Consider the following 24,617-nt stretch of genomic DNA (forward strand, 5'->3'; position numbering starts at 1 on the left):
CAGAACTGTAATCAAGAAATGAGATACACATAATGCATTAATTGAAAATAACGTAATGCTTATTTTCTTGAGCATAAATTAGTCGAAATTCGTTTCTGCATTGTGTTGTCTTTCGACCCAACGCGAACACGGTGTAAGAAGTGGTTTCTCTTCCATTTTTATTGCAACAACTGTACAATAATATTAAAGAATAATAAAATTGCCTGAGTAAAACTTTAAAACAAAATATTTAGGTCGACTCATAAATAAAAGCTAGGCACTACTGGAGGCTGAAATGCCAAGCTACATATTTTGCCATCCAAAAGGTTGCTTGGCATTAAAGCGCTTCGTGATCTGCGAAACTTTTGATGTATATCAGAATGTCAGACAGAATGTTTATCGTATTAGGTGATCAGAGATCACTTTATTAAAACTGCCCCGTAGGATAGTTGTACGAGTATAAGGGTTGATCGTCAAAAACTGCACGAAAAAGCGTAACGTTGAAAATTTTCTATAGAAGATAAAATTCCCAAATTTTCTTTATAATGTAGGGCAAATCCTCCTTTATGACTGTAATTTTTTTTTGTAACAACATAGGTATAATAGATTTCGAGAAAAAAGTTCCTGAAAATGAGCAAAAACGGCATTTTCAAAAATTGCTCTTGTTCTTCTTGTTGCTGTTGTTACCTTTTTTGTAAACAACGTAGCGCCTAAACACGAGAACCGATATTCATGGATGAGGTGTCCATTCGATTCGGAATGTTATGTAGATATGCCTTTTGGGGGTCTCAACGCTGTTCATTGAATAGGGTAGGAGTTATCCACATGTATGTGAGGCCCCCTCCAAAATTATTATTACTATTTACTCTGTAAATCTTGGCCCGATTTAGATAAAATTTGGTAGGATGATAGGGTTAGGGCTCCCCTATAATTAGGGAAGAGCTATGCAGTTAGCGTATTGGATTCCCACGCGGAGGTCCCGGGTTCGAATCCAGCTGCTGGCTCTTAGATTTTTCTCTGGCTAGGAGCTTCTTACAGCTCACTGTCCTGTTATGGATAGTATTGTCTGTAGCAAGAGAACACTGTCCGAAGGCCGGCAGTGCACTGAAAAATGCTCCGGCTGCCGATAACTTCAGATGTTGACGCGCCTTAAATCATTTTTTAAAAAAAATTGTTATTTCACAGCCCCTGGCTCTTTCAATCTCTTATTTATCTCTCAACACTTCTGAGAGTTTTCTTTACCATTTAATTTGGTTTTGGGCCTCTTAATATAAGCCTTTCTTGAGACGGTCCCATCAAATGCTGAATAACTAACATATTTATTACATGCAACAGTTTCGCTTGCGGAATGGTCATACGCCTTCAACAAGCCAATGAATATTAGATGAAGTTGATCTTTTTTATCTTCGGTCATCAATGAACTAAACTCAGTGGTTTAATGATTCATTCGAGTCTTTTTTAAGAGAGACATAACTAAGACTTATAGTCGTGCTAAAATGGAAAGAAAAATATCAGCACTTATTTCAATGAGTAGTGATCATAATTGATACTTTAATATTTCATCAAACAACCTTCTCATGAGGAAACGGGTGCTGATAAGCTTTTTCCTTAATAAGAAAAAGAATTATAAAGATGCGGTTGGTTAACATTGTCTTAAATTAGTCTTTATTAATGAGTTTGATTTTCACAGAAGTTTCGGGTACCCACAGACTCGGAGACTCTGATTTATCAACTTCCAAACAATAATGACGTTGTTTTAAAATTTCTCTTCTACTTTCTTCAGCAGAATGCGAGAATATCAAAATGATGTCCTGAGATGTTTACTTTTGTCTTAAATCATTAAAAAAGAAATGAAAATAGTATGAAATAAATGCCTCTTATCCATATGTCGAGAGTTAGAACTGGCGAAAGTTTAGGTACTGTGAAAAACATTGAAGTTGATTTCAAAGAGTAATGTTGTCTACATAAATTGGTTCTGAGCTCAATACCGCAAATCATTTCTTCCATTGACAACAGATTACTTTATTGCGCTGTCAGTTAGCTGAGTAAGATAAGTTACTTCTTTTAACTTCTTTATAAATAAAATTCTTTCATATTCGCTTCGCTTGTAAGTAATTGATAAGTGTATATATATATTTTAAAAACTTATATCTGTATATTCTGTGCTCCTTTGTGCCACATTTGCCTGGTTCTAAAATAAATATCAGGGCTGATGTCGCAGACACCTTTGATTCAAATTCTGCAAAAGAAATTGTGTGCCAAATTTATACGTTATATCTATAATAAATGGAACAAACAGCTTTAATAAATTGTGTCCTCTTATGCAGTAAAAATTTGTTGGGCGCCAAATAAATTTCAATTTTGCTTTAAAAAAAAATAATAATAATAATGGTACGTTAGTTTTGTAGTTAATATTTTCTATGATTGAGGCGCTGTATTCATTAATCGGAAACCTTCAACTATTTCTAGTAAAAATGGGATCAATTAAAGAAACCATCTAATTATTATCTAGAAATAGCTCAGCTTCTCTTGAAAAAATGTAATTAAAAGATGGATACTATAATTAAAAAAAAAAGAAGAACGATTGCAGACGTTCTATGATTAAATGGGTTCAATTGAATGCTTGTTGAATCAACTGATTAACCATGAGTTAAATTAGAACAAGGCTAAATGTGCGTATTGCTTTATAAATTGTTCTAATGTTTTCAATAAAAGTACTTTAAAAAGAAAGAAAATTATAAAAATAATACAATTACAAGTACAAAAATTAAGTGAAAATTTCCTATTAGGAATGCATAAAGGTCATAAAATAGTTCTTTTAAAACTAATTTTTGTAGAGTAAATAAAGACGGATTTAATAAAATGTTTCAGTTCAAAATTACATTATCAATAAAATGCACCTCATATCTCCGATAGCATTCTGAGGTAGCCTAAAGACTAGCTTTAGGTCCCTTAATACTGTTGAGCTGTTTTCACATTTGGAGTAGATAACTATGCACAAAATGTCTGACTTTGGTGTGATTCTTGAATTTTCTGGCATAGATTTATTTTGTAGAGCACATTCTCGTAATACAGAATAATTTATTTATCAAATTTGCTATTTTATGCTATAGTCCAGGTAGTTACAAATTCAGCTTGCATTGTCTTCTTTTTTTGGAACATAATTTGTGTAGGCGATTATTAGTTAGAATGCGTTTGTATTGAAGGAGTAGAATAAGTAGAATATACGAGGGTCGTTTGAAAAGTCCGTGCAAAGTCAGAGAGATAGCACCACTGGCGCGTATCGAGGTTATGTTTAGTTAGTAGCATCTCTTGGAAGAACACGCACCAAGTTTCAGCCAGATCGGTCTATTTCTTTGTGTTTGGCATTCGTTTGAATCGAGGAAGTCGAGTGATTTTCAAAAAATGGACGAAAAAGAATTTCGTGTGTTGATTAAACACTACTTTATGAAAGGCAAAACGCCTGAGGAGACTAAAGAGAAGCTTGATAAACATTATGGTGACTCTGCACCTTCGATTAGAACAGTTTATAAGTTTTCAAAATTTTCGGAGTGGCCATATGGGCACAAGTGACGCTGAACGTTCTGGACGCCCTGTTGAGGTTACTACTCCAAAAATCATTGATAAAATCCATGATATGGTGATGGATGACAGAAGAGTGAAGGTGCGTGAGATTGCTAGTGCTGTGGGCATCTCGAATGAACGGGTACATAATATTTTGCATCAACATTTGGACATGGCAAAGCTATCCGCAAGATGGGTGCCGCGATTGCTCACGCTTGACCAAAAATGAAATAGTGTGAAGTGTTGCAAGGACGGTTTGCAGCTGTTCCAGAAGAATCCGCAGGACTTTAAGCGTCGTTTCGTCACTGTGGATGAAACATGGATACATCACTACACTCCTGAGACCAAAGAACAATCTAAACAATGGGTTACCAAGGGGGAATCTGCGCCAAAAAAGGCGAAGACCGTCCCTTCGGCCGGAAAGATTATGGCGACTGTCTTTTGGGATTCGCAAGGAATAATCCTCATCGACTATCTGGAAAAGGGTAAAACTATTACAGGTGCATATTATTCATCGTTATTTGACCGTTTGAAAACCGAGCTGCAAGAAAATTGCCCACGATTGGCCCACAAAAAAGTCCTTTTCCATCACGACAACGCACCAGCTCACACCTCAGCAGTTGTGGTCGCAAAATTAATGGAAATAGGGTTCCAACTCGTTTCACATCCCCCCTATTCTCCAGACTTGGCTCCCTCGGACTACTATTTGTTCCCCAATATGAAGAAATGGCTGGCGGGAAAAAGATTTTATTCAAACGAGGAGGTGATTGCAGAAACGAATGGCTATTTTTCAGACTTGGACAAATCCTATTATTCGGAAGGGATCAACAAACTAGAGCAGCGTTGGACGAAGTGTATAAGCCTAAAAGGAGACTATGTTGAAAATTAAAAAAGGTTTACCCCAAAAAATTTAGTAGTTTTTATTTTTGCACGGACTTTTCAAACGACCCTCGTAAGTGCATATATAGGGTCCGCTATGGCCCTTGAATAGTATATATTCTTGATGCTAATGACTATGACAGTAGATGCAGGAAAAAAATACAATCACCGGTAAGTTACAATTACTAATTATGGAAAAGTTGGACGTGGGAATACTAGTCACAACTTTAAACACTAACTGCGTCAGAAATTTTGTCTAGTTTATTATAGAATCCTATTTCTGACATTCAGCCAGTATAAATATTTTATGACTAATCAGTCTAACACGAGTTTTCTATTTTTAACAATTTTATGCCCAAAAATGGTACATTGTGAACTAGTTGTATCATTATTTTGCAAAATTTCATTGAATAGTAAAAAAAGTTTTACTTAAAAATGTAACCGTGTTTAAATAATGTTGCTTTAATAAACATTTAGTAGGGATATTAAAAAATCCATCACTACAGTAGTGCTGCGTGAAGGTCATTAACCGTCCATACTAGCAAGTTGAAATCTATTTTTGATTATGTTTCGTAGCAATCTACATCATAAAACAATGGTGAAATGCTGATATTCCGAATTAATTAGATGGTTTCTTTAAATGATGTTATTTCGAACAGAACTGATTGCTTTAAAGCTGACATTATTTATTTTTTAACATTTTATAATTGTTTAAAATCATAAGTATAAAATTTTTAATTGTATTGATTAAGGCATTTTTGATAAGATAATTGTTTCATTAATAATGTCTACCTAAACAAAGTTTAATGAGATTAGGTTTGCGGTATAAAACATGAGAGTGAAGTCAGTCGGAATTTGTGGTCTGAAGTATTCATTAGTTCAACCTTAACTGGTGTTCAAGTTAAATAACTTTAATCGTCTATAATTTTTTTTAAACAATATTTAAAAATGAAATCGGGTAATTGGTAACGTTAAATGACTAATTGTGGCACCAAGAACAGAAAGAGTTCAAATAGTTAAGAAAGCTAAAAAAAATTATAGCAATAGAATTGCAATTTTTGTCACTAGAGTGGGGAAGCGTCCATATTCGACAGTTTACTCCAGGAACTATAATATTCAATTTTATGAGGGTTATGCGTTTTAGTCAGAACAATTTATTGCAGAAAAGCGTTACTCAACAAGCTTGCCAGTTGCTTTGTAGGTACCAGCGTTCATGGTAATATTTCAATATTATTAATTGAATAAATTAATTATTTTTTAATTATTATCCAGTCATTTTGGATTAGCCTCGTTACATTCCTAAGCTCGTCTTAATTAAGTGTAATTAATCCGTAAAATATAAGTACTAACATAATTCGGCCTTCTTTAAGCTCTTTTTCGCCGACTGTTTTCGAATTACATTCTAGAATTACTTTGGAAGCATTACAGCTGCCCTTTTAGTAAGAGTTTGACAAATACTTATTTTTTTAGTTAAATTTGGGACCAAAAATTATGCTCTAATGTAAAGCACGCGCAGTTTTAATTAATAATTTTATCAAATATTGACAAGGCAAAGCTTTTTGGAAATTAACACTGCATTGCCAATCCGAAGTCAATTTGACTCCAAAAAAAAAATAGGAATGGTCTCTGTTACCACACATCTCATAGCTATCCCAAAATGCTCTTAGATATGCTATCCCCACTCTCTCACCATTTGATAGTCACGAGCTGAAGACCATGGAATTCTTAGTTCCTTTTTGCAGATTAGTTTACTTGAATCATAGAAGTCAATTTGACTCCAGATTGGCATTACAGGTAAATATATCGGAGTAATTTCGACTCCTGATTGGTAATATAAGTAGATTTTCTGTTATTAACTTCGACTCCAGACTATTGCCTAAATGCTTTCGTGATAAATTTACACAATTTTCATAGACAGTATCAAGGCACAAAAAGAAGCCTCTTTCTAGAATTGATTTTCTGTCCGAATTGCAGCAAAAACTTGTAGCGAATTGGATAATTTCCGATCCGTATCAACAGCGTACAGTAATTTGAAAAGTAGTAAATGTGATTAAAAAAAATGAAAAAGTCCCTGATCAGAAGGCAGTCAATCAGAATTCTAGAAAATACTGAAATTACTGCGATCCTAAGTTGAAGTTAATTCCTTCTGCATGAAATGTTAAAGCCGATTTGTGGACAAAATTTGTTTTTTCGTTCTTAATTCCTATTCTTTCTCATCCTTTAATGCAAATTTTATTATCAAAATTGAAATCAATGTAAAAAAAATATAGAAATAAATTATGGAGTCAATATGATTCCACATTGGCAATAACTGACTAAGTTCGAGTGTTAATAACAATTGTTCATCGTCTTAGCTAATTTTGATATTTATATTTGTTTATAAGACAGATTCTTAGAGCAATATAGACTTGCTTCAAGGAAGCCGCCTTGCAGCTCAGAGTCATCCATCAGTTTACTGCTAATTCAAAGCCTCAAAGGTTCATATTCAATGAACCGAAAATGTCATCCAGTTCATTAACCTTTCTCCTGTTAATTAACTTTAGGAGATAAATCACAGAGAAATAGAATGTTACTTAAAGGCGAAAGAAATAATTTTTATATGAGTATGAATCGGTTGAAAAGACTACGTCGTGAATGCGGCAATTACTAAATTAATCGTAAATTATTTAATTAATAACAAGAACTAAAGTTGGCTTTGGAAAGTGAATTGTATTAAGAAGATTTGTTTGATTTTTCTCGCTGCCAGTCTTTTTATGTGGCATTTTAGCATATCATTTGAGAAGGTTTTTAAATTAGAACTATTCTAACAAAATATTATTTGCCAAAAATTGCAATATAAATTCTGAATGAATAAGCTAGTTGTTTGTGTCACATTTAGGAACAAGTGAAACTATTTACACCTGTTCTAGTGGATATGAGAAATTTACGTCATTCGAAGAAAATAACTACGTACATTTCCATTCATGTCGTTGGCAAAGACTTTCTAGGAAAACATAAATCAGCACATTCAATCGTAATGTCCTAGCGAGGTTTACACTGTTGTAAATTTTACACTAGCATTTTTTTTGGAATCTCCGTGTACATGCGTCACGCTAGTTGTTTTTTTTTTTACTAGAGACCGTTTAGTTGCCTTTCTTGAATATCATTCCATTGCTCATATGTTAGTAACGAAGTTTTGGTTTTATCATTCACATACCATAATTGTCGACGATCTAACTTATAAATTTTGGCAAACTATGAATATAACATACTTAATTATCACTAGCGATGTATTTTAACTTTTAATTGTAACTTTTCATCAAATTGGAATGAAACCTTAGAAACTGCTCCGTAAACGTTTTTCACCTGCGGCACATGAAATTCTCGGATTTCATTCTGCCTCAGACTCCAAGTACAATAGTTTTCAGATCAAAACAAGCGTTTTATAAATATTTGTAGACATATTTTTACGCATTAAACTAACATTTTACGGTTCATCTAATTGTATTCTGTTTTACAAAACAGAAGTACATATGTTAGCGTTGCTTTAGAATTTCGTCCATCTACGTCATTGTATATTGTGTTTTTTACTAAAGAGTGCACTGTAGACCAAAGTAGATCTATTGAGCCCTAATCTCATAAAACCGTTAATTCTTTTAGCATTAACTAGGTGACCCACCCATTAACCATTCAGATACTATAAGGAAGTTCTAGAAAGCACGTAGAGAGTCAACAGTCAGATCTCAATCAATGTGCCACTTAACTGTTCTTCACCATTACGTTCCAAGATTGACTACCCCTTATTAAACAAAACTAGATTTATTCTAACGCCTATCCAGTTTACTCTCGAAGAAACCATCCAAAACAGCGGGGAGACAGCATTTAGGGATAGCCACACTGATGTAAACATACCCCCTCAACATTATTGATGATATAAGGTAAAGTAGGGTGAGATGGCCACCATTTTATTTGGAGGGTGCCTGCAAAATTTTGGTAAGGGCTAGGCTTACTTTATTATTATTTTTGGAAACCTCATACGCTCACAAACATAAGATAAGGAGAAAATTTCAGAAAAAATGCTAAGGGAAACATTTTTTTATTCTTACAAAGAAAAAATAGCAATTGGCCATCTATCCCCACTGGGTTGGGTGAGTTGGCCAGTGTAACTTAGGAGAGATGGCCACATATTGTAAATGAAATTGCGCTAGTAAAACGTAAAAATAACAGAAAAAAAATGAATGGTTACTTAATATTTACTTATTATTCTTCTTTTTAAATGCGCTTTTACTACAATTTTGGCAAGTGTATGCAAAAGAAGAGCAATTTTCGTGGAACCACTTCCGGCATATTATGCATTCCAACCAATCTTTTTTTTCTGGTCTTGTTGTAGCTTTCCCCATATCCTGTACATTCAGTTTCATCGATTTCTGAAATGGCATCACTTTCCTCTTCAAATTCGATTCCTGTTTCGTCCTCTTCATCGGAACTCGGGGAAGGTGAGCGTTTTCTTTTTCGGACAATCCTTTCTTACAGAATTGTCTCTTTGGGGATGGTATTTCTTGTTGGTTTGGATTTCTTTGCAACTCTGTTTTTCACAACAGCAAAGTGCTCGAGAGAAGTTAATAAAGTGACAACAGACTTGGCTCGTTTTCTTGCAGAGACGACAGTTGGAGTTAATACGATCTCAAATTTTCTTCAGTATAATTTCCGCGGTTCGTGTTCTGTCTTTTATGCTGAGTTGGCATTTTTCTGCAGTGAATTGGAAACAATAATAAAAAAAAAGTAAAAATAATTGGCCATCTATCCTTACTGTTTGATGGCCATATGTCCTGAATATTAGGAAGAGATGGCCGTCATGATAAACAAAACACAACGCGTACTTTTTGACAGTTTTAGAAGTTAGGATTCATTAATGTGTACTGTACTTTCCTAATATGTAAAAAACAACACTAAAATTTCGACACATACATTCGCTGCAGCACGCAATATGCAACTATCATAAAAAATTTTGTTGAGACGATAATGTTTTTATTCTCTGAGTTAATTAATAACGCTTTGACGCAGACCAAAATGAACTCACTGTAGTCAGACATGAATGTTCATCACTGGAGAAGTTACTCAGCGCCATCGGACGACATTTCGGTTAAATTTCGGCTGTTGGCCATCTCTCCCGATTGGCCATCTCACCCTACTTTACCCTATCAACAGCTGTAATCATTGAATGGATATTTAATGACATTGAAACTATTCTAGTCATTTAATGGACTACAAAGTACCGGAAAAATTGTCATTACTCGCGTGATACGAGGGGGTACCCAAAAAAAACCGGAATTATTTTTTAAAAGCTATTTATTTACAAATTTTTTACAGAACAACCTTATCCCCTTCAAAATACTCTCCATTACAACTTATACATTTATCCCACCGGTGCTTCCACTGTTCGAAACATTTTTTGTAGTCATCTTTAGAAATGGCTGACAGCTCCTTCTTCGTTTTTTTCTTGACCTCTTCAATGTTGTCAAATCGGCGACCTTTCATGCCCTTTTTCATGCGTGGAAATAAGAAAAAGTCGCACGGAGCCAGGTCAGGCGAGTAAGGTGCGTGGGGCAGCGGAACCACGCCATTTTTAGCCAAAAACTGTGTAACAGAGATGGCTGTGTGTGCAGGTGCATTGTCGTGGTGGAAGAACCAGTCTCCTGTTTGCCACAAATCGGGTATTTTTGGGCGAACACTATTGCGCAATCTTTTCAAAACTTATATCCGTTAAAATTTTCCGGATTGCTCACATGCCAAGCATTTTTTGAAATCGTACAATTACACGACTTACACTAACCATGAAGGCATAATATTTGTGAGGGAAATAAACCACACTAAGAAACAATCCAAATACGAATAGAAGTGGTTGATAAATTAACACAGTCTGCTGGAAAAGTTATTTAAAATAAACATATCAGTATATTTTAAATTCAAATAAAAATGGGCATTTCACTGCTATTTTTGGGGAGCAACAAACTTAACTTGATTTAAATCCTCCTTGATAAATTGATTTAATTCAAGATCAAAGTATTATTTATTTAATTCCAACGCTTTTTTCCTGTGCGTTCCTGCGATTTCATTACAAAACAATATCAAACGTTTTCCCTAGGCGCTTTTTAATTTTCCATTTTTCTCTTTGCTACAATGTATTTGACATGTAATCTTATACAATAACATGATGTGGAATTTACTATAAATACATTTTTTATTTACTTGCATACAATAAATTGATTTATTTTCCATCTTCTCCATATAGCCATTGACTGGCGTATACCATGTTGATAGATTGTGACTATTTATAAACTACTAACTACGTAAACTCACTTCTATTCATCGAAGACAGGCCGCTTTTTAAAAAAGCTCTGGCTACGACATGGAACAAAACGAACAAATTTATATTCTTTATAAAATGATAAAAGATTGCCAATCACTTCAACAAAAGAGGATTCTTTTTTTTTGACAGAATATTTTCATAAATGAAATCCACACTTATTAATAAACCATTAACTTTTTGTTAAATTATTTAAGTTGGGTTTTCTCCTAAAATATTTAAAAAAATTCTGTTTACTAATAGTGTATTATGTCTGCTTTCGTTCATTAACCAAAGGAACAAGAAGATACTAAATTCTAATATTAGTAAACAAATATTTCAAAAAGAAATTAATTCTTAGATAAACTAACAAAAAGTAGGAATTTATTATGAACACTTACGGTATGTAAATATTCTTTTTTTAAAAAAGGATCTTTTGTTAAAGAGATTGGCAATATTTTAACATTTAGATTTTGTACTTTATTGCTTTCTCACTGGTAGATAAAATGAGCTTATATGACGATTCTTGTAATATATTTTCGGGAAATCGTCTGAGTAAAATAACTTTAATTTGCACAATAAAAAAATAACAGGTCGCTAGATGCACAGCGTATTGATCAGCTGATAATATATGTAAATAACAATAAAATGGTCTACATTCTACATGAATTAGGACATCATTGTCTCAAAAATGGCTATCTCTTGCCATCTACAGTAGTCCCACTTATTAAAAGCTATTTCTTCCAAAGACTTCTTTAATTTTCTAACATTCTCAGATCTGGTTCGAGTACTGATCCCAACGTATTTGCTCATTAATTCAGTTTGATTTCTTAATTAAAAAAATATACACGACCGATTTCTAAATTGAACGATACACTTTGCCGCTCATCAAAATTGAGCAACCATGTTGTAAATTTTATAAATGACAAACATTACAAAGATGTTGTTGGGTCCTTAATGTTTTATAACATTATTGATTTTATCCATCGTGCATATTCCTTTTTCCTGAATGGTTTCCTTATTTTTAAAGATTTCACCCTCCTTACTAAGTCCAGCAAGTGTAGTGAATAACAGAAACATAGTTGACGTCAAACTCTGATGGTTACTGAAAATCCTAGATAGTTTCAGAAATTTTTTTTGAAAAAAGAAACGCTTTAAACTATAACTTTAAAATTAGGACAACATTTTTTCCCTTACCCTTTTCAAGTTCGAGTTAAGATAAAGGAAATAAAGAACAACATTCTGCAATAGATGTACCCGACATTAAGGGAACATATACTTTCATTATTTAATATTAGCCATAATTTTTGAACTATAGTAGTTGTTGGTGTTTTAAATTTTATCTAGTAAAGTCGTTAACAATTGTGGGCAGTCATTAACCTAGTTTGTCAACTTTATCCATTTCTCCATACTGTGTGTATAAACTACCCTATGTAGTTCTTTAGGAATGCATTACAGCTTGTCTGATACTTCATTGCATTACAAATATTAGTTTTTATTCTCTGCTAAATATCATACATTTAAAACATGTCATGATTAACTTAATAAATTATGTGAATGGAAAATGGTATTATGTAACTTATTCTTGCTTCATGTAACACCGGAAAGTGTAGGAAAATCGAAACGAGGAGGAACTTCTACGAGGGCACTACTGGTAATATTTTGAGCCTTGGCAACACTGAATGTTGTCAGGTGCTGCCTGACGTTTCCACTTGAAAGTTTGACATTTTTGACCATAACCTTCTTCAGAACGTTTTGTTATTTGAGCGCGATTTGTGGTGTTTACCGTCACTTGAAAATTGTGTCTCAGCGAAAAAATGGAATTAACTCGTGAAAATTTTCGTGCAATGATTACACGACATTCGACTTGGATTATCAAGACAGAAGTGCATCGATCAACTTACTTCCACTTTTGGCGCTAAAGCACCATCCTTTGCCACTGTGAAACGCTGGTATAAGTCGTGAAGGTCGACCAAAATTAGTTGTGTCAGAAAACATTGATGCTGTGCAAAAACTAATAATGCAAGATCATCATGTGACATACTGTGAGATTGAGGCAACCTTAGGCATTAGTTCCACCAGCATATATGTATAAAATATTGCATGATCATTTAGCCATTAAAAAGGTTTGTTCTCGTTGGATCCCACATAATCTGACAAAATTTCAAAAAGATGCTCTTGTCGATTGGTGCAAACAAATGCTTAAGAAATACAGTGGCAGTGCTTCAAAAGACGTATATAAGATTGTAATAGGTGACGAATCATGGATATATGCGTATGATCCAGAAACTAAACAGCAGTCGACTGTATGGGTGTTTCAAGATGAACCAAATCCAACAATAGTTGTTCACGCTCGAAGCACTTTGAAACAAATGGTCGCCTGTTTTTTCGGAAAAACTGGTCATGAGGCAACAGTGCCTTTAGAGGAACGTAGAACGGTCAATTCTGAATGGTACACAACCATTTGTTTGCCGCAAGTCTTCGATGAAATAAGGAAAACAAACAAGCGCCGTCGGATCGTTCTTCATCAAGACAATGCCAGCTATCACACATCTCATCTAACAACCGACTATTTGAGCACTCAAAAAATCGAATTAATTGGTCATCCGCCGTACAGTCCTGATTTGGCACCAAATGACTTCTTTTTGTTTCCGAACGTCATGAATAAATTACGTGGACAACGATTTTCTTCGGCAGAAGAGGCCGTTGATGCATTGAAATGGAGGTGTCTCAAGCGGAATGGAAAAAACTTTAACAAGTGGTTCGAACGCATGCAGAAGTGTATAGATCATAAAGGAGAATATTTTGAAAAACAATAAAGTCATTTTCAATGACAAATTACTGTTTTTTTTTTATTATTAGGCTCAAAATATAAATAGTGCCCCTCGTATGCTGTACTTCATGTTACTTCTATGCTGTACTTGCTTCAATAACCACGAATCCAGATCCTGTTCCTTCATAATTTTTGTTTTTCAGATTTTTGTTGTCTATAATTTTAACATCTCAGAAAAATATCTGCTATAATTAGCGCTCAAAGAATGTTTTACAACTATCATTGCAGTTGCTTTACTCTATTATTGACAATAGTCTGAACTAATTGTAATTATTCTTGATTACTTTTTTAGATAAGTTTATGTGAGTGGGTATGTTGTTGTATTTAAACAATGCTGGCGGCATAATGAACATGCGAGAAAGCCATGCGTCATATTAAGAAGTTGTCACTGTATAACTTTAAAAATTCATCTAATTTTTTTTACTTCCGCCATTATTACTAAATTGAACATTCATGTATTTGGCACTCTCCATTTATAACTGTCCCATCAGATTATAAAGTGTTTAACATAACTAACCCGAAATTAGTATTGGAAATCATGCCAAGTAGTTTAAAATAAATATAGTTAGAAAAAGTTGGAATTTCCCAACAACTCGGAGTTGACTAACATAGTAAGTAGAACCAATATTACAGATTTGGTAGGATTTGAACCTGTGATCTTCGCAGAGTTCTTATTTTCATTTTTTTTTTTTCAACGACCTAGGCAAAAGTTTGTTTTATTCGTTAAAAAATAAAAGGTACTTTCCAAATGAATGATCCATAGATGTATTCATAGATTTAAGATTACAAAAGTTTCAAATTTTAAAGGTACAAACAAATCATTCTCTTAGAAAATATAACAAAAACGAACAATATCAAACAATGTAATTTAAAAAGGAATAGATATAAACAATCAGGGAATAGCCAAAGCGGAACCATATGTAACGCATTTGGATCATTTCCTGTAAGAACCAAGCCATTTAAATCAAATTAGCGACTACTATTATTGAATAAAGACGCCACGGTAGCCGAGCGGTTTGAGGCGAGATCTGCGAAGCTAATATGTATTGTGGTACTGGGTTCGATTCCCGGTCTTAGGCCTTGGAATTTATTTAATGGTTAATAAAAGAAATTTACTGTAAAGTGTGTTTGCTAGTCGCCTCCGTCCACGACACCTAATTGGTAGTTGGACGTTAAGCACGCCTGAAAAAATAGGCAATTACTTTACTTTACTTTTACTTTTATATCTTAAACAAAGTGTACTACTAGGCATAGTAAACATTTTGTAGTACGGAAGAGTTACGGAGGAGGAGCTAAATCTTTGTCAGTCGCTGGTTTACAGTGCAGCAAAACAGAATATGAAATTACCGTGCAGCAATTTAGCGAGGTTTTGGGCGAAAAACTTTCATCGTCAAAAATTTGCTGTACAATTTAAAAAAAAAAACATTCTGAATATGTGCAGGAATCTCGTACAGAAGGCTCCCATCCAGCAAGCATGAGCTATCCCTCTTACAGCAAAAACGGAGAAGATTCTTGTGCTACCCTGCAAAATGTCATTTGTGTGAACTGTTCGGTTTTTGGGGAGGTTTTATGCAGACAGGATTCTTGTGCTACTATGATAATTTCTGTCATTTACAACGTTATGATGAAATACATTGTCAAAATTTAAGTACCTTGCTAAAATTTTGGAGTTTGCCAAAATTCTGATAAAAATGTGTGGTGTTTTTCGCAATAGACTTTTAAAAAATCAAACCAAATTTTCTGTTTTCGAAATTAGGTCGTTTGTTTTGTTTGTTCACTCACAATCATCTACAACAGATTCTCTGACTAACTAACACACCACTCGCGAATTCACTCACATACACAATATATAAAAACCATTGCTAAGTAGATTATATTTATCTTTAATCTTAATAATTCTTTAAAAGTTTAAAAACATTAGTTTGCTAATAAGTTTTAGTAACCCTCAATCCAAGCTGTTAACCTAATCCAATGAATATCCATCTATTGAGAGCATACTGGAACACTAAAGAGGCAGTTTAGTTTAGTAGATCCTTCCGTTCAATCCAATTGTTAAAATCAGTACGTACTGATAAAACATGTTAGTTCGGTATAGTTTGGCCAACAGTAAGTGACGTGTACCGAATTTATCAGACATAAACTAATTTAATTGTTATTATATGGGTCTATGTTCTACATCACTACGAAACAAGGTATGTTATAATTTTATTTTGATTATTATTTAAAAGAACTTTAGGAAAATTTGTATTTGTCCTTATTGCGACCGTGTAAAATTTTTAGAAATTGAGTGTTTCCAAAAGTATCCGTTTTGAAACCAGAAAAAACTGGTATTTACAAAATGGTCTACATGTTTTCTTGTGATTTTTATTAACTCCCATTCATGTTATGGATCAAAACGAACACTGCATGATGTTTCCCATTCAACGTAATAAAAATTTTATTAACAGGGTGTTCATTTTAAGACGGCTCCAATATTAAGAAAAATACTAGCTTTACTGCCTTGGCAATATTTTTAGTAGAAAGGGAATGAAAAAATACAGAAAAATGACCTATCGCGTGCTCTTCTTTCTCTTTGATAACAAGTTAAAAAATAGAAATATGATTAATAAATACCAGATTTTGAAATCGCCTAGCACCTTTAATTTTTAAGATATCGAATTGCGGTTTCCGGTATCTTTCATAACTTGTTATACTCTTTAAAACTGTTGTATGAAAATGGGGGTCAACAGCAAACCCTCACGTTTGGTCGAGCGTCAGCCGCGTATGCGGGCAGGAATCTAAAATCAAGTCACATATTCTGAAACTAGAGATGACGGGCAACAAATTTTTCCTCTACCATTTTTTGCTCAGATCAATCGTTAATGCATTTGAGCCGTCTTAAAATGAACACTCTGTATATTAACTTAGTTATCAAGATATTACAACAAGAATATCCATTTTATCACTTATAAGAACTAGAATTCCACTAACATTTAGAAGTATTTATAAAAATCACTCTGCAACTAAAGATACCAGGGTTTGGTGGCCAAAACTCGCTCGAGTCCATAACTGCCAACTTGAGTGAAGCTTGCCGTACATTCTAGACTTCTGTAGAACGAAAGAATCAGATCCCTACTCACTATAGTAAAGTTAAGGATCATAAAAAGTATAACTTTCTTTTTCCTTTTTTGACGCCATTAAATTCACTTCTCATCACATATCACTTTTTCTTATGCAGAAGCGCAAAAAAATGTTGTTTTTAAGAAAAGTTGGCAAGTGTCCATTCTACTAAAGATCTGGTTAACTTGTAACTCCATGCAGTACTAAACTACAGAGTTTCCTTAATCTAGAATGCGTATATTTCAGTTAACAGTGACTTTGTAAGTGTCACCCTAATTGTTGTTTTATAACATATGACACGACAGCTTCCTCTAAGATTTCAACAACGTGCAACATACTGGCCGCTTTCCTGGAGCTTATCTTTATTTCTAAGGTCATATCTTCAACACTAAATTTTTTAAATCAACGGCTTTCATTATTATAACCAGTATTATAACCTACTATAATAATAGCAGTTGAGAGGAGGGGCACATTTGAACAGGGGGCACCTTTGAACAGTTTTAATTTCTCGCCAAATATTTAAAACATTTATGATTGGTAATTTTCTCCATATGTTGTGGTAGACCTGTTGTATAATTGACGGAGTTTCCCTTCGTTTTCATTGTTTAAAAAGTCAGAATTAAGAAATGTTATATTTTGTAAGGTGGAAGTAAAATTTTTGTTGCAGCTTTGGAAGTGTATTGTGAAGATTGTAGTGGACAAAGGTGTAAGTATTGTTAGTCCATATTAACATTTGGAATTCGTATTTTTAAATCTAGTATTTACAAAAGTCTATTTACTTGCAAAAAGTGTGGATATTCTATTTTCTATTACATCACAGTTAAAATGTGCTCTATTGACCTGCAAGTTTGTGACTTTTTTTGTTTAATCGCAGAGAAGGGGAAAGTGGTTCGAACCTACACTAAGAAGCGCAACAAACCGAATATTTTGTTCAAACTTCCTAAACCCATCACACTTCGGGTACAACATCCCGAACTGAGTCATTCTTGATTTTTGAACTAGATTTCAGTGGTTTAAAAGAGAAAGTAATGTAAGTAGTGAGAGAAATAACTGATAGAAGGTAGATTCAGAGTAAAGTAATATCATTTCTTTCTATATTATATTGTGTTCAAAGGTACCCCACCAGTGGGGCAGATATTAACATTTGAACACAACATTTTTAATTAAAAAAATATAGATATGTATGTAAAGTTCCAACTGTTTATTGATATAGATCTGTTCAGAATACTTGAAAGTTGTAGAAAACAAAATAAAAAGGTTCAATAATACGATTCTGTGCACTCTGTAACAGAAATTGTAGATTCTGTTCAAATGTGTCCCCCTCTCCACTGCGTTAAATTAAAAAAAAAAATGGCGAAATTCAAATGTGAATGCTGGAGGTTATATTAGTGAATTGAGAAACGTTACATAGATCGATTGGTAAGGTTAGTGTGGTTTGTCTAGAGTCAGTGTGGTTTGTCGTAAGTTCAGGTGATCAAGGATGCGACCATCCCTTTCTTATCTATGAGGAGGTAACTAATGCTTCTAGTTTTTGCTACTTATTGTTTTTAAGAGATTATATTGGGTCAAGGAACCTTTGGCTAGTAAGGAAGCATGCTTATACAAATCACCATTTATCATTTTTATCTCTTAAAATCATGCGTAAGATAGTTTAAAAAATATATATATTCTTTTTATTTCATGCTGTTGAAGCATCATTTCGAAACATCTTAATAAGTAGCCTCCGATTATGTCTACTTCAAGTATGATATTTATGTCTTAACAAGCTACTCTTTTGGTAGAACATTAATTTGTTTCATCTTTAAAAATAGAAATCTTCAAATGATTTGCTTCCTAAATGGTATGAAATTGATGTAAGTCTAAATTGGCTACATTGACGTCTGTCATTATTAATTGATTATTGTCATTATATTATGGCAAGTTACTAAGTAATTACTTAGTCACAATACAATATATATTTAGTTGTATTAACATTGATCGATTAAATATTCAATTATTTGCGTTTTGTTTTCATAAATTAGAATAATTGAGGCATTGATTGGTACAATACTTTTATTTCAAACAGACTAGAATTATTTGCACAAATATTGATGAAATAAATTCCGTTTTATAAATGAACATTATTCTCACGTTTAATTTCTGGCAATTTTTTATATTTCTAATTGTCAGTTTTCTGCTTAAATTTCGACTTGTACGCTAGATATTAAAATGACGTTGTGCGGATATCTACCGTATAATAAAATAGAAACTTACTGCTAATTTGGCGGTCTTAAAGCGACAATTAAATTTAATTTTAATTAGAGTTTATTGTACTGTTATCCGGCAGTCTTAACGAACTCTCTAGGTTTATTCAGTGCACTGGGCGATTGAGTCGTCTTGTTGCTACTTTATTAGTTTATTGTTCTGCTATTCGGCAATCTTTAGCCGAATTTGTTGGTCTTGAAGCCCCGATGCCTCTTATGAGATGAGGGGTGGGCGGGGAACAATAGAATAATTATGGATTGCCTGCGTTCCTTCCTCTTCTTGGTGGAACCGTCCTTTGTTAATAGTAGGCCCTATTCTGTACACAATCTACTCCTCAGACTTACCAACTCATCCTCAAACTACTCTTCCCATCTATGCTGACGATACTGCCATCTTATCTACTGACAAAGACCCAATAATAGTTCACAGAAACCTTCAGTCTCACCTCACCTCCTTAGAAAATGGGTTCAAAAAATGGGCTATCAAACTGAATGAAACTAAATCTCAAAATATTACTTTCTCTCTTCGACGCATCACTCTTCCTCCTGTCTTTTACAGTTTAATTCCTTCAAACCGTCCAAATTCCCAAAACCGTCCAAAACATACATTGCCAATTTAATCAATAATTTTCTTATTTCAATTGTTTCAATGTTAGTGAAATTATCTAATTAATTCGTTCGAATATTGTTATTATTTTTAATTCATTTATTTAGTTACAATCAACGCATTGCGTTATAAGCAACAAGGGTAACTATAAGCAATATATCACACATATCAGAGTGGAGAAGTTACCAAGCTGGTAACACTCCAATAACATTCTACATTCTACTGACTCTCTTTATCAGAGAGGAGATCGCGAGACCACTGTCTTTTAAGACATCTAGAAGTGTTGTCTGGAAATGTTCTGGAAGATAGATGTTGTACAAGTGGATTGTGATGAGACTGAATGTTAAGATGGAATTTTCTGCAACTTGTGTGACGAAATGAATGTTTAAGTCTATGTGAATGGTTTGATTGGTGACGTAGAAAGGAGCGTTTACTATAGAGCGAAGAATTTTAGACTGCTAGAACTGGATCCTTTGCAGATTTGAGCGTTTGGTTGAACCTCACAGTTCGACACCATAAGCCCAGACGACTGACTTTAATACACTTTTCATAAATAAGTCTTTTGTTGTCCATAGTGAGTTTTGATCTGTTGTCGAGTAGTCTTTTCAGTTGTCGGAAGCGTCTGTTGAGTTCTGTTCTCTTAAGTCGAGTATGAGGGTTCCATGTAAGTCTTCTGTCAAGGTAAAGCCTCAAGGTAGCGGACTACTTTGACTGCTGGTAAAGGAATAAGATTATAGAAGACAGGAGGAAGAGCGATGCGTCGAAGAGTGAAAGTAATGTTTTGAGATTTTGTTTCGTTCAGTTTGATAGCCCATTTTTTGAACCAATTTTCTAAGGCGGTGAGGTGAGACTGAAGGTTTCTGTGAACTATTATTGGGTCTTTGTCAGTAGATAAGATGGCAGTATCGTCAGCATAGATGAGAAGAGTAGTTTGAGGATGAGTAGGGATGTCTGAGGAGTAGATTGTGTACAGAATAGGCTGCCTTGCGTAAAATTGTTATTTGAGTAAATTATTAAATCTTACCTTTTTATTTCTCATTAGACAATCCCATCCGAGCAATTGGCGCATTTGTACAATCACAATGGAACCATTAATCAATTCAAAATCAACCGTTAGTATTACAAAATAAAAAGCCTACGCGATTGCAATATTAACTGAAAATAAAATAAGTTCTTAGAAATTTTCTGGTTTTAACCAGTTATGTATATTTTTCCACTTATTGATCGACCACAAACTACATAGAGAGAGAGAGAGAGAATATTTTCCCTATATGAATTCCAGAGATAACCTCTGGTTTGTGTATTTGGAGCAAATGCCGCAGCAATGATTAGGTCAAGGGTCATCTGGCAATTTGAACGTGAAGTTTGCATAAAATCTATGTCGAGATGTGGCATAGAGGAGGGCCACTAAAATACTCCTGAGATTCATATTTTCTTAATCACATGCTGCGTACGTTGTTCATGCTTAAATGCTACATTCTGCGCATTGTAATTGTTCGTTCAAAGCTTAATTTTCTTTATTCTTATATTTATAATCATAAAACTTTACTTTCAAAATTAATAAATTATTTATTTTAACATGTTTCTGCGATAGTAATATAGCAGGACAGTGTTTTTCTAAATTTAGAAAAGGAAATTTAACTCACAATTGAAAGAATTTTCAACCTCTATTAGATCAATACTGCAATATCTAATATGCCCTTTATTACATAATAATTTTGGGCATTAAGAGCTTTTAATTTTAGAAATTAGCGTAAAAAAACAGTTTGTCAAAAGCCTTCCAAAAATAAATGTAAATTATTGAAACGATTGGAAATCTCGACACTAAAAAATTTGTTAAGACAAGTATCAATTCCGGTTAGGTTCTGATTTTTTCAATTTGGAAATATATTATCACATTAGATTTCTATTTGATATTTCTAACTGATCGGCTATAGTGGCACTTTTATTAATATCTATCCAAGGCAAGTCAGTAAATATATAAAAATGACCCTTTTAAGAGGAAAACCGAACCCCTTATCTTAACGAGTTAAGGGTAGAATTTAGTTTTAAGAAAACCCCCTCACAGTGTGCGGAATTAAAATCAGACAATGACGTGTATACACGTCGAACGCAGGTCAAAACAACCAAAAGTTTACAATAGTCGTAATAGTCACTGCAAGCGACTTTTTCTGCAATTTCTGGGGGCTTACAGATTACCAGAGCATTCTGTGCTCATTCAAAATCTTGCACCGCTTTACGTAATGCACTGCCTAGAGACGCAAGAGCTTTTACAAGTGAAGAAAAGTGGTTTGAATTCTGTGCAAAATGAAATCATGCTCGTACTGAGGTCTGTATCTATCTAAGGTAAAAACGGGCATTGCACAAGGGTTGAGAGCTTCTATTTGTGTGCGTAATTCCCAATCTCTATTGTGGAGACCAAACATCTACCAACCACCTATCATTTGGCTGACTCCCTCCACCCCCCCTCCGTATAAAATACTTGGCAGTTCTATTGGTAAGATAAAGGAAACATCCCACCAAATAATATTCTTATTGTATTTCATTAAAATTTCGAGTTTTTATAGTTAATGGCAATTCGTATATTTTTCACAAGGAGTATACACGTCGAACGCACCCTAACAGAGATTTGGTTTGACGTGTATACACGTCCAATACACTGAACTGGTTAACACAATTTTTTTAGAGAACATTTTCAATCAAAACCTTTGGACCTACAATTATAGAATTAGTTCAACACTTTAGTTACACTTTAGTTTCTAAAATGTAAGAGCTGTTCTAGTATGATCAGATCTTTCTTCTGATCGGTCTAAAGAGTCTAAAAGTACGTTTTGGTCAAAAACAGCTCTTACAGAAAATCGAGGAGCGTTTTTGTTTTTTGTTTTTGGAGAAATTCTTTTAAAAAAAAAATTGGACAATCATCGCAGTAAAGATCAGATATCAGGTTGGCTAATTAAAACTGTCCGGTAGGACAGTTGTATAAGGGTTGACCATCAAAAACTGCACGAAAAAGCGTAACGTTGAAAAACACCCAAATTTGACAATTTTTTTCTCTTTTTCTATACAAGATATAATTCCCAAATTTTCTTTAAATCTTAATCCAAACCATCCTTTATAACTGTAATTTTTTGCAACCACCCAGATCTAAAAGGTTTCGAGAAAAAAGTTGCCGAAAATGAGCAAAAACGGCTTTTTCAAAAAATGTTCTTGTTCTTGTTCTTCTTCTTCTTCTTGTTACCTTTTTTGTAAACAACGTAGCGCCTAAACGCGTGAACCGATTTTCATGAATGAGGTGTCATTCGATTCGGAATTTTAGGTAGATGTGCCTTTTGGGGGTCTCGACCCTGTACATTGAATGGGGGAGGAGTTAGCCTTCTTAATGTAAGGCCCCCTCCAAAATTATTATTACTAATTACTCTGTAAATCTTGGCCCGATTTTGTTAAAATTTGGTAGGATGATAGGGTTAGGGCTCCTCTACGTAACATTAAAGCGGCGATCAGCTCTTACACTTGTTAAGGGGAAGTATAGCAATCGTTTCAAATTATCGACATGTGAACCGATTTTCATGAATGAAGTGTCACTCGAATCGAAATTTTGTACAGATTTGCACTTTAAAAGTCTCGACGCCGTGCCTCATAAGGAGGGGAGTTTGCGCCACCCTAATAAGGCCCTTTCTAAAACTATTATTACCAATATTTCTATAACGCTTTGTCCGATTTTGATAAAATTCAGCTCGAATAAGTGGTTAAAGCTCCTCTACGTTGCTGATGTTCTTGCACCTACTAAGAGGAAGTACTGCAATCGTTTAAATTATCAAAGAGTGAACCGATTTAAATCAATGAATTGTCGTTCGATTAAAAAATCTTTGCCTATTTGCCTTTTAGGGAGAAGTACTGCAATCGTAGTTTATTTTTCTTACTCCTCTTAAAAGGAAGTACTGAAATCGCAGTTTAATTTTGCTATTTACGTACAAATACCTTCCTATGTTATTCAAAACGCTTTCTAAAAAAAATTGTTATTGAGGATGGTTTGGGGACCGCAACTATAATCATTCTTTAAAAATATCTCTCCAGTGGTAGTTACGGTTCCTATTTAACACCTTATCAGGTTATAATGATAGAATAGCTTATTCCAAATTTTAAAAAAATCTGTAAAGCAGACGTAACTTTGCAAATAGACAAAAAGGAAAATCTATCCAAAAGGTACAAAAATCTCCTTAACAAAAACTTACAGTTTTAAAAGTTAAGTATAAGGGTTGATTAAACGCCAAAAGGTACACAAATCAGCAGTACCCAACATTTCATTGATATTATTTAAGCAATTTTACTGCATTAACTTTTCCTTCACATTTTTTAGAATTTATTAGATGTCACAGACCCTTATGCTGGCCAGTTCATTCATAATATTATTTTGTTACAATTATGATAAAATGTATATTATATCTTCGTAATTAAATAGGTACTTTATTTTAACTCTATTCCAAATTATTCTTCTGATTTATCTTTAATATGCCCTTTATTCTGAAGTTGTCACATCTTATACATGCATGTTAAAGTAGAAAAAGACGAAGTTAGAGTCGGCTACTGTTTAAATTTGAATCACGGAGTATTTAAAACAATATTTCAGTCTTGAATTCGTCTTACCGAAATATTCGTGAGCACAAATAACACACAGTTAATAACAAGTAGATTGTTCAACAATATTTACTCATTTCTCAATTGTAATTTAATTTAGTCCCGCTCATTATACTTATAGTAAAATACTGGAATAATTAGCTGTCCTAAAAATATGCATATCTTTATTTTCTTTATTTTATATTACATATATATAACATTGTGGGAAGAATACCTAGATTGAGAACGTAATTGAAGAAAACTATATTATTTGCGATAAAGCCAGATAATTATTATCTATTATTATAAACGTTTGACTACTACATAAAATAACAATTACTTTAATCGAAGAATGAACTTAAACCGACGATTTTTATTTAAAAATAAAAATAAATAAATAAAATCATTGATGCATGTTGGTGTAAGCATTTTTTAAAAAACGTTTATGAATTTTTTAGCCTCATATTTTTTTTT

General features: G+C 33.6%; 1 protein-coding gene across 6 annotated transcripts in view; it reads left to right on the plus strand.

Annotated features, from left to right (window-relative positions):
- Positions 1-24,617, plus strand: part of Ca-beta (Calcium channel protein beta subunit) — a 602,416-nt gene that overhangs the window by 475,159 nt on the left and 102,640 nt on the right. The window contains exon 1 of one of the 6 annotated variants that reach the window (XM_074131410.1): positions 5,103-5,638. The exons of the other annotated variants lie outside the window; for them this stretch is intronic. Within the exon in view, the coding sequence (XP_073987511.1) occupies positions 5,636-5,638 (3 nt within the window). The 5' untranslated portion in view covers positions 5,103-5,635. Of the gene's footprint in view, positions 1-5,102; positions 5,639-24,617 lie in introns of those variants that run through there. 6 annotated transcript variants of the gene reach the window in all.

The sequence above is a fragment of the Rhodnius prolixus genome, unplaced genomic scaffold (assembly GCF_049639745.1).
Source record: "Rhodnius prolixus isolate KJV_2025 unplaced genomic scaffold, Rpr scaffold_4, whole genome shotgun sequence".
NCBI lineage: Eukaryota > Metazoa > Arthropoda > Insecta > Hemiptera > Reduviidae > Rhodnius > Rhodnius prolixus.